Source organism: Centroberyx affinis, unplaced genomic scaffold (assembly GCF_046629955.1).
Source record: "Centroberyx affinis isolate AG114_WGS23_722 - 3 ecotype Tasmania unplaced genomic scaffold, CSIRO-AGI_Caff_v1 ptg001012l_1, whole genome shotgun sequence".
NCBI lineage: Eukaryota > Metazoa > Chordata > Actinopteri > Beryciformes > Berycidae > Centroberyx > Centroberyx affinis.
This window is the reverse complement of record NW_027279574.1, coordinates 948473-959096: the sequence shown is the minus strand read 5'-3', so window position 1 is coordinate 959096 and position 10624 is coordinate 948473. Positions and strand designations below refer to the sequence as shown.

Sequence of the window (10624 nt, the reverse complement as noted above, 5' to 3'; positions counted from 1 at the left end):
TATGAATGGGGAATATTAGGTGGAACACCCTAAAGGATGATAATCAGACCAGCTCACAAAGTGGCCCGTATGGTCTAAGACCATGGTGGAATTTTATCTGACCTGTATTATAGGTGCCTCCAAATAACACACTCTAGCATTTTCTCAGGATGTGAGGATTATCTTCCTGTAAAGTAAGATTAAAGTTAACTGCATTATGTCCATGTATGATGTCTATGTGCAACCGGATATTGCCTATGTGAGCCAGACAACAATAGTAAGAAATGAAATTGATCATATCTCATTTGTATTTTTCCAGGTCCCTTTGTATGAACTAACATGGACAAAGTGGTCATCAGTCTCCTACTCCTGGGAACCGCAGTTATGATGGCCCATGCATGTCCCAAATACTGTGTCTGCCAGAACCTCTCAGAGTCTCTGGGCACCCTGTGCCCCTCCAAAGGCCTGCTCTTTGTCCCGCCGGACATCGACCGGCGAACTGTGGAGCTCCGGCTGGGTGGCAACTTCATCCTCAAGGTCACCACACAGGACTTTGCCAACATGTCGGGTTTGGTGGATCTCACCTTGTCCCGCAACACCATCAGCGCCATCCAGCCTTTCTCTTTCATCGACCTCGAGACCCTGAGATCCTTGCACCTCGACAGTAATCGGTTGACCGAGCTCGGTCCGGACGACCTCCGGGGCCTGGTCAACCTCCAGCACCTGATCCTCAACAATAATCAACTGAATCGGATCTCCAAATCAGCCTTTGATGACCTGTTACTGACACTAGAGGATCTGGATTTGTCATATAACAACTTGCGCAGCGTGCCTTGGGATGCCATCCGCAAGATGGTCAACCTCCATCAAATGAGTCTGGATCATAACCTCATCTCCTTCATTGCCGAGGGGACTTTCACAGATCTGGATAAATTGGCCCGCTTGGACCTCACCTCCAACCGTCTCCAGAAGCTCCCTCCAGACCCCATCTTTGCCCGTTCCCAGAGCAGTGTGGTGATGAGTACCCCATATGCACCTCAGCTCTCCCTCAGCTTTGGTGGAAACCCTTTGCACTGCAACTGTGAAGTGCTGTGGCTTCGAAGGCTGGACCGAGAGGACGATATGGAAACCTGCGCGTCCCCTCCCAGCCTAAAGGGCCGCTACTTTTGGTCTGTTCGTGAGGAGGAATTTGTTTGTGAGCCCCCTCTGATCACCCAACATACGCACAAGTTGCTAGTGCTGGAAGGCCAAACAGCTAGCCTGCGCTGCAAGGCTGTTGGTGATCCAATGCCAATCGTACATTGGGTCGCTCCCGATGACCGTTTGATCAGCAATTCCTCCCGAGCAACAGTATATGAAAATGGGACCCTGGACATTACAATCACCACATCTAAGGATTACGGCACATTTACTTGCATAGCTGCCAATGCTGCTGGGGAATCTACAGCATCCATAGAGCTGTCTATTATTCAACTCCCCCACCTGGGTAATGGTACAAACCGTACCACGCAGTCCAAGTCTGGGCTCTCTGACATAACTAGCTCCACCAAGATCAGCAAGGGGGAGCCTAAACCTCCACCAGAGAAGGTAGTGTCTGTATCAGAAGTGACCTCTGTCTCAGCTCTGGTCAAGTGGACTGTTAGCAAATCAACTCCAAAGGTCAAAATGTACCAACTTCAGTACAATTGCTCTGAGGATGAAGTCCTCATTTACAGGTAAGAACGACTATCACTGATTGAGATCCAAGAATGAGCTGGTACCTTTCTGATCAAAGTGGCCTGTTCATTTCAATTTTACTCAACAAGTCCCAAGGTTTAATCTTTAACCTCGGGATACTTTGCTGCTCAGCAGAAGTTGATGACTAATTGTTTGCTGGGTTTGCTTGAGACATAGTCAATTTCTTTGAAGTGTTGCTTTTCTTAATCCTTCTTGAGATTTCTTCTTTCTGCCTTAAATAACACTAAATCGACAATTGGAGTGGATGCTGTTTTCACTGAGAGAATGAGCAGCTAGCGCACATTTTAAGCAAAGTGAAACCAAAGTGAAATCCTTGCTCTGAATCATTAATTAGAAATCCAACAAGAAAAAGGATTATAGACCTTCACTTTAATGTATCCTGCTTAAGCTGCTCAAGCCCATGAGATATAAACTGGGAGATTGCAGCTTGAAATCTTTGGGCTCTGTGAAATCAATTTCCTATATCACATGAGACACTGAAAGCACTGACATTCAATGGAGATAATTGAGCTGCAAGTATGAAAAAGCCATGCCAATTAACATTAAATCAATTTAGGAGAAGACTATTATTGAGGAGGGACCAATACGCTGGAGTATGAGACCAATTTTGCTGTGTCTGTGTCTACATGACTCCATTTTGGCTTCATACAAATAATAGCCAATTGACATCTCTTGCAGACATTTTCCTTCATTTACAAGGTTTATTGCTGTCTCATCTGCTGTCTCAACCCCTCTCTTATAGTGGAGCGCAACATACTAGCTTTTTAGACTGGCCACAGTGCAAGCCTGAGAATTCCTCTCCATATTCACAGTATCTCTCTGCACTCCACTGGCTCGACGCAGTTAAATACACTGATGGATTGCCCCAAGAGAATTACTACCCTTAGTATGCTAAAGACAGTATTTACTGACTCAGAATTGTGTGGAAATTGGTGAAGTGGCTAGAGGGCTTGTTGTGGAAAGCAGTTACAGTAAGTAATGTGGCAGCCGTAAACCTTCCCAAACACTCGGAATTGAATGCCAATGAACTTTCGCAATCCCTTATCCTATAATGTCCAGTGCACCATAGTCCTATGTGATTTACCGGCTCCGCATGTTCCAGCAGAAGGGCTGAGTAGTTTAATGAACGATAAAGACGCTATAAGGGAAGGCAAAAAGTTGGTTATTAGCTGAGAATTTGATATTAGAATTGTACACAACAATGGACGAAGATATTGCTCAATTCAAGCCCTCTGAATGCAACTCATCATCTCTAAGAATTCAATAATACAGTGTGTTTATCAGATTTTCTTGCTCGCACACTCCATGCTGTTTCTATGCCAGAGAAAAGAGGGTTTTTTTTCGCAGTGACAAAAACATTGTATGACTCAGCCATATTCCTAGTAAACGCTTCCATGAATTTTCTCTTATTAATACACATCTACCAAATTGCGAACATAACACCAACGTCTTCTTTATATCAATGTCAACCCTGTAGAGGGGTATAGTACTGAAAATTCCATTTTTTTTATTGCTCATTAATTTGCAGCAGCTAATTAATTACCCTGCAAAGCAATTATTCTTAACGACATTGCTGGGGTCTGTTTATGTCAGTCTAAGAAATACATTAAAACATCATTAGTAGCAAAAATCACTGAAATGCAGATACATTTGTTTGTTTCAACTGCCAGGTTGAGTTTGACTTTTAAAAGACACATATGGACTCATCTCTATCTCTCACTTTACTCATTTGGTTAATAGCAGGCTCATCCTTGAGGCCATATAGCAATATAGGGCGGTGAATTTCCCTCAGTTTAATTTCACTCTCCTACTCAGTTGGTATCTCTAAAGTCAAAATTATTGTATCACCACCTGAGTGCTAACTTTCAATTTGTCTTCCTTAATGTGAAACCATAAAATTGTGATCACACTAAGGTTCATATAATATATGACCCAAAGCGATCGATTATGTGCTCCCATATAATAATGGCTGTGCATCCCTTTGGGTTTTGCATGTCAGAAGGCAAATTAGACTATTTTTCAGAAGCTGGGGGGGGAAAAAATAAAGTGCACAGAGAGGCCAACTACAAATGTTGCATTCATATTGTTATGACTTCATTGCGCATACATGCACACTTACTGTACTGCTTTAGTTGGCCTGGAGAGCTTCCCAGAGCGCTGCCCTCCCTCAAGCAATGGCATGATTAAAAATCAATCAGAGCCACGTGGGGGAGAAAGATTGCATGAGCTCTTTCAAACATGTGAGGCAATGCGGCCTCCTCCTGGTTATGGAAAAGACAATTAAGGATGAATAATGGAGTGCCTCACCAGTGGTGCTTGGTGAAATACTGAGAGCTCCGTGGTAGAGGCTCTGCAAGATCAAAGCTATTTATGTGTGAAGGCTAACAGCAGGACATTATTCAATGTATTGATGACTGAGAGGACTGTAAGTGGGCTATGTGGAAAAAGGTTATGATGAATCTTCAAGTGCCTTTTCCACCCATATGTTTGTAATAGCGATTGATTGCCAGTCAGGCCGTCATTTGGACATTTTGAGCATTACTAGTGTCTTTGGTATTCATTGGATTATTATTCCATGAAGATGCATGGATAATGGGGGGATGTTTCAAATATGAAGATGACCGATAAAAGCATCATTTAAACGATGCATATGTCTGCAAATGGCCTACTCATGTTTGTAGTGTCGATGTTCCATATCATGTCACGATAGAAGATGGGCAATACAGATGGCTACTCATGACAGCCAACTAACACTGGTCCACAAAAGCTTCAACAATGTGGATTTCATTCCTTCAAAACACAAAACAATTACAAATACACTTGGGTAAAGTAGAATGTAATAACAATGTATGTTTGACAGTCAAGCTCTGCAAGAAAATACACCTACGTGTTTTTTTGGGGTGAAAATTACAATATCTTATTTAGCAACTGCTGTATATCCCATTACCAATTCATGCACAAGGTGCTGGTGGACTTGTCCTTTGGGCATGGCACAAGGTCAGTTTGAATAAAAATTGCCTCATCAAGGCTTTACAATTTATGCCTAACCTGTTTTGATGTAATTAAAATGAAATAAATTCATTAATATTGTCAGGGGCATTAAATTCTCACCATGGCTTAATCTGATGGCTCCAGTGTTTACAAATGAAATCTGACTGTGCGATCTATATTCTAGGACAGATGGGTTTGGTGCATGGAAGCTTCTATCACAGCCTGTCCCCATAACACAAGCAGTGATTCCTTCAGCATTTGATTGATTGGTAGTGCATCTTGGGGAATTAACCAACCATTGACTTTCAATTTCAGTCCAAAGGAATTGTAGAAGTTTGTTTAAAGGGAATATGTTTGTCTCCCTTTAATTATTCAGCCATAATTAGAAACCTGGAATCACAACAGTAATTTGAAACAACTCAATGCATGTTGAATGAAATGTACAAGAAATGAGTTGCACATGTACCCAAAACAATCATCAAAAAGTGACCAATGAACACTTAACTCGTTACTATTGCTTCATGCATATCAAATTGCTCATATTGGGGCTAATGAAGTAATCTTTCTAAATTACTCTGTGCATATAAATAGCTACTTAGCATGCTTCATTTTGACTGTTTCTTTGATCTGCCCCAGCCCACAAGAATGAGTCATTGGTACTTTCCACACAAAAGTTCTGTACCCATGTCTCGAACTCCCATAGCTAGAGGTCTATATTATTAATTCTATGCTTTTCTCTCTCTTTATCTTTCTGTAGGATGATTCCTATGGCTAACAAAGCCTTCTTAGTCACTAATCTTGTCCCAGGGATGCAGTATGACCTATGCGTCTTGGCCATCTGGGATGACACTGCCACCACTCTCACTGCCACCAACATTGTCGGCTGCGTCCAGTTCATCACCAGGGATGACTACCCACAGTGCCACTCTCTTCACAGCGGCTTCCTGGGTGGCACCATGATCCTGGTAATCGGTGGCATTATTGTAGCCACACTGCTGGTGTTCATCATTATCCTCATGGTGCGGTATAAGGTGACCAGTGGGATTCAGACCAACAAGCTACCCACCGTCAGCAACACATACTCGCAGACCAACGGTGGGATGAACAGGCTCAACGGCGCGCCGCCGCAGGTCAAACCCACAGTAGTGGTGATGCGTGAGGAAATGGTGGAGTTCAAATGCGGCTCGCTCCAGAGCAGCCTCTCTTCATCGTCATCCTCCTCCAATTCGTTGGACAGCCAGACCGGCAGAGGGGGCGGGGACCGCTACAGCATGCAGGGGAGCGAGTGCAGCACCCTCCCCAGCAGCAAGTTCAGGAGGCACGGCACCAAAGCGCGTCCCAACTTGGATAACCTTTTAGGGGCCTTTACCTCACTGGAGCTGCGAGGTGTAGCGAGGGACCACCAAGGGGCCTCTGGCCCTCCCACCACTTCCAATGCTATGATGGCGGTGGCTATGGTACCTCCGTCTGACAAAGAACCCCTGCTCGGAAGGGCCGAATCCACCACCATGCTGGGACGTCTCCTAGGGCTGCCCCAGGAGGGCAAGCCCAAGAGGAGCCACTCGTTTGACATGGGTCATGTGGGGGCCACGCAATCCCTCAGCAGCTACCCACGCAGGATCAGTAACATCTGGACTAAACGCAGCCTGTCTGTTAATGGCATGCTTCTCCAGTATGACGACACTGAGGACGAAAAACCCACTTTCGAGAGCTCCGAGTGGGTGATGGAGAGCACAGTTTGAGTACATTCAGTCCAACTCTGAGGTCCAGGGCCAAACAATAAATGTATTTCAGGAACTAAATGGACATGAGTGTAGGGGGAAGAATATCTCCAGAGGGCATCTGCCATGCTGTATTGCATGAAGTTCATCCATGTGAATACTATCGTCCTTCTGTCCAAGTAATTATGTGAAAAAAGACACTGAGATTGATGATTTCTTGGCTCTTCTCAAATCTCTGACAGTGTGTCTAACTGTATTTGAAAAATTGAGGTATTTTGAAACAACAAGGAACCTTGGATTGTGCAGATGTGGCCTGTATGGAATAATGCCCAATCCACAGGGAATGTGAGAGTATCGGGGAGGAAAAGGGGAAGAGAGAAAGATGAGAAATTCAAAGTGGATTTACCCCATCTTTATCAAAGGAATTCAATGCCAAGAGGATTTGCCTCGACTGTGGTGAACTGGATGTGCATCACAATGTCTTGGACACTCAGCATGAAATGGGACTACTGCAACTGTAGAGGGAAGGAACGGGAGAGCAAAATATAAAGTCATTTTTATTTTCATCTGGGTTTTGTATTATTTTTACTATTTATTATTTGAGGTGTTTCATCACCAGGAAGAGGCAAAGCTACAGGATATGATGAGGTTGTAATTCTCAGTGATGATCGAGGACAAACACACAAACAAACACACACTCTCTAGCCCCCTCTCATAGAGTCATGTATTATCACTTTAACACTAATTTCTGTCAAATTTCAGCCACTTACAATTGACAAACATGATTCATTTTCAAATTACAGTATGTACTGTACGGTCTAATGCTCTAAATATCAGTAACACTGACCCACAAGCCAGTCTTGTATTTCTACCTCAGGTTATGTATCATATGAGGTTATTTACATATGGGAGAGAACGAAAAAACAACAATGCCCAAATGCACAAGATGGTTCCACGAACAGCTCAGAGCGAAACGAATGTTCCTTACTTGTTTGCAAACGCTTAACAGAATTATTCAGTATCTCACCCATCGAATCGAGTTTGTCTCCAGCTCAGGTTGAAATCCTGCTGTGACAAAATTTGTTTTGGAATGCTTTGATGATATTCTCCCCAGTGGCTGACACTGTGTGACAATTGTCTCTGTAGGCTACAAAAAAGGCCATTGATGTAAACAGAGTGCTTGCCTCAGGGTATGGTATCAGATGGTGTCTGCAGATATTGTACCGGCCAAACATGAATAGTCTTTGAAATCCGTCGAGCCCCACTTCTTTAAACATGCTGTTGTTCGGGTATAATTCTTTTTTAAGGCGAGACAAACGAGAACCACAATTTACCCGGGTCAAACGGTGAGGAAGTCAACATGTATTAACCTTTTACAGGTCGTTATGCTGCTTAGGAGAGGGAGCTGAGTGGAGAGGAAGGGGAGAAAGACAATTTATTAAGGGCCAAACAATTGAATGCTCATTCAAGGAAATTTATTTCACAAAACTGCATAATACAGAACCATGTTAGTTTGCGTACTGTTTGAATCGATTTATTGATTTATCTTCTGTTCTATTTCATTCACAATGGAGGTGTACGTTGCAGTAACATAATCTGACAATAATTTGAATATGGCAAGCATTTGAATTAGTGATTTGCCTCTTATTCAGATTACTGCCTAGGATCGCCGCATTCACACACACACATTTTGATGCCTTTCTCAACATCCTGTCTGTCTCTGCCGCATTTCAAGATGTGGGGTGTTCATCTTTTTTTTTTTATTGTTTTCTTCTCTAGGTGTACTGTTCTGTATATTGGCATTTTTGTACAATAACTGGGTGAGAATGTAAAGGGGGAAAACTGTGCAGTAGTACTTTTATTTTCTTGTTCAGCAAACAGTGAGAAGGTGCTTTACTGTGGTGTACCAACTTGGTCGTTCTTAGTTGGCTCAATGGGAGGGGATTTTACATGGCACTGCAAACTGAAGTGACTGATTAGTTCCACTGTAAGTCGATGGGCTGAACCTGCTGTTCCTTCTTGCGGCATCATGTAACACCCCCTTTCATTCTGATATCTAAGAATACAATATAAGTGTGTACTTGACTTGACATAGTCATGATTCTCACCTGAGGTTGTAGGAAAAAAAAACAAAAAAAAACAAGGAAAAAATGTTTCTGTGTGAAAACATTTTGCTACAAAAGAATATAAAATATTGATCAATTCCTATGAACCAAATTGGGTCGTCTGTGTTTGACTTCTTGCATCTCACAGCTATACGAATGACTTTGCGTGCCTTGGATTACATGCGATTACATTTGCAAATTCGGATAATGAAATAACCAAACCTGTTCAGTATTGATATGCTGAAACATGACTCATATGAAGCTCATCCTTCTAAACTGAGAGTGTTCATGCCTTGCTGCAGCACAAAGTAGCTAATGGCTTGTCCATCTCCCCCCCCTTGCACTCTGTGTTTACCTTGGATGAGCCAAGGGTTTTCCTCCCGAGGTCCAGCTGCTGTAATCAGGCCAGTCATTGCCGACTCACCTCAGCACTGTCCTTATTACAAATCACATGTACATGCAGCTCCTGGCCATAGCCCATAATAAGGCCTTAATTCATATAATCTGTCAGGGAAGGTGCTTACGGCAGCATGGAGTAAATATAATCTCCTAAAGGGCCAAGCGTTGCATGATAAGATAGCGACGTGCACCTGCTCACGCCTCAAGAGGAACGTGGCCGCGAGCTATTGAATGTAGAAAGGTTGTTATTACACCGTTCTGTGCTGTCATGATACTGAAGGATATTCAGGTGCACTTGCTGTTCAAACAGAGACACGCCTCTCAATGCCCTTGCTAATGACAGAAGGACAAATTAAAGGTAGACCCGGGGAAAGTCATGGCAGCAGCGTTAGCCATTCTCACAAGCTGATGTGATATTTTAACCCTCATCCTACCAACATATTTAACATTCAAGGACTACCGACTGGACCCCAAGAATAAACTCCTGTAGGAAACAACCATCATAGCAAAGTGTTAACTTATTTCTTCTCAAAACATTATTAGTTATGTAATTAATGTCATCTGAAAAAAAAAACAGCTTATTATTACTTTAGGAAAGTTACAGTTAATTAAATGATGTATTGTATTTGTGACTTTGAACATCATCTTACCTTAGGAAGAGCAGTATTTAGGGTCGTCACAGAGCACATGAGGAAATCTGTCTGCTGCATCTGTGTCTGTCTCCTTCAAAATGAGCGTCAGGTGTGTTTGCGTGTGGAAGTGAGAGTGATCTCACCTTGTCTGATGTGAAAATGCGTTTCAAACGACAGCAAAGTCACCTGAGAAACACACATTTAATGAAGCTGACAGAGCAATTTCCTTTTGCATTTTCTCACACTGTCTCTGTTGTTTTCATACTTCCTCTTCGGATGGGTTTATCTGCACATCGCTATGCAATCGTCACAACAAAGCACCAATTTAAAAAATAAAAATGGTAACCGTTTCATCTGATTCAGGCTGAGTGAAAGACACTGCAGAAGAGAGAACCTGCCCTAAGCCTCCATTCAAACAGAATTTTTTTGGCGTGAGATGACAGGACAGTCACACATGAGCCAGAATATATCGCTTCACTCTCATCACTTGAGTGGAATTACTGGTTTAATATCCTGTCTGTTTGCACAAAATAAATATTCTGTTGCTAACAATAGACATAAAGAAAAGGAACAATATACTTGTTGACTATCCCCGTTGTTAATTTCATTTGTTAATTCAATCTGCCCACTGGGAACGCGGAAATCTCATCATACTAATTATCTCTCTTCTCTCTTATCTCTGACCTTCACTGTCAGCATATTATTGCAAAAAAAAAAAAAGGAAAAATCCGACAGAAAGTTTTGTTTTACAGGTCAGTAACCCCTTTTACAGTTTTTGTATGGTACGTTTTCTACAGCTTTTGTGCAGTTTTTGTACGCTGGTAACCCCATTGTGCAACTATCCATCATCTATTATGCCTTAATACCAGACAGCTCACTGCAGTGGATTGTTATTTTTTTTTTATAGCAGGAAAGCACAATATATAGGAGTTCATGACAAAAGTTTGTGAGGAGAGATTCTCATATTTTACTGATCCACTTTCCCCACAAAGGTGGGTGTCCATTACGCAGAAACAAAAACCTCATTCTCTGCTTTCACAGGGATTCTTTATTCCCATAC

At 42.5% G+C, this 10624-nt stretch overlaps 1 protein-coding gene across 1 annotated transcript; it reads left to right on the top strand.

Moving 5' to 3' along the window:
* Window positions 1-312: 312 nt before the first annotated feature.
* On the top strand, window positions 313-6449 carry LOC139646874 (leucine-rich repeat and fibronectin type-III domain-containing protein 2). Its single transcript, XM_071522649.1, has 2 exons — window positions 313-1694; window positions 5465-6449. The coding sequence occupies exons 1-2, from the start codon at window positions 319-321 to the stop codon at window positions 6447-6449; spliced, it is 2361 nt and encodes a 786-aa protein (XP_071378750.1). The 5' UTR covers window positions 313-318.
* The last annotated feature ends 4175 nt before the right edge of the window (window positions 6450-10624 follow it).

Excerpts from the sequence above, each read along its gene's own strand:
- LOC139646874 (XM_071522649.1), top strand. The coding sequence starts at position 319 with ATGGACAAAGTGGTCATCAGTCTCCTACTCCTGGGAACCGCAGTTATG. Across the intron at positions 1,695-5,464 it reads GATGAAGTCCTCATTTACAG|GATGATTCCTATGGCTAACA; the intron begins GTAAGAACGACT and ends ATCTTTCTGTAG.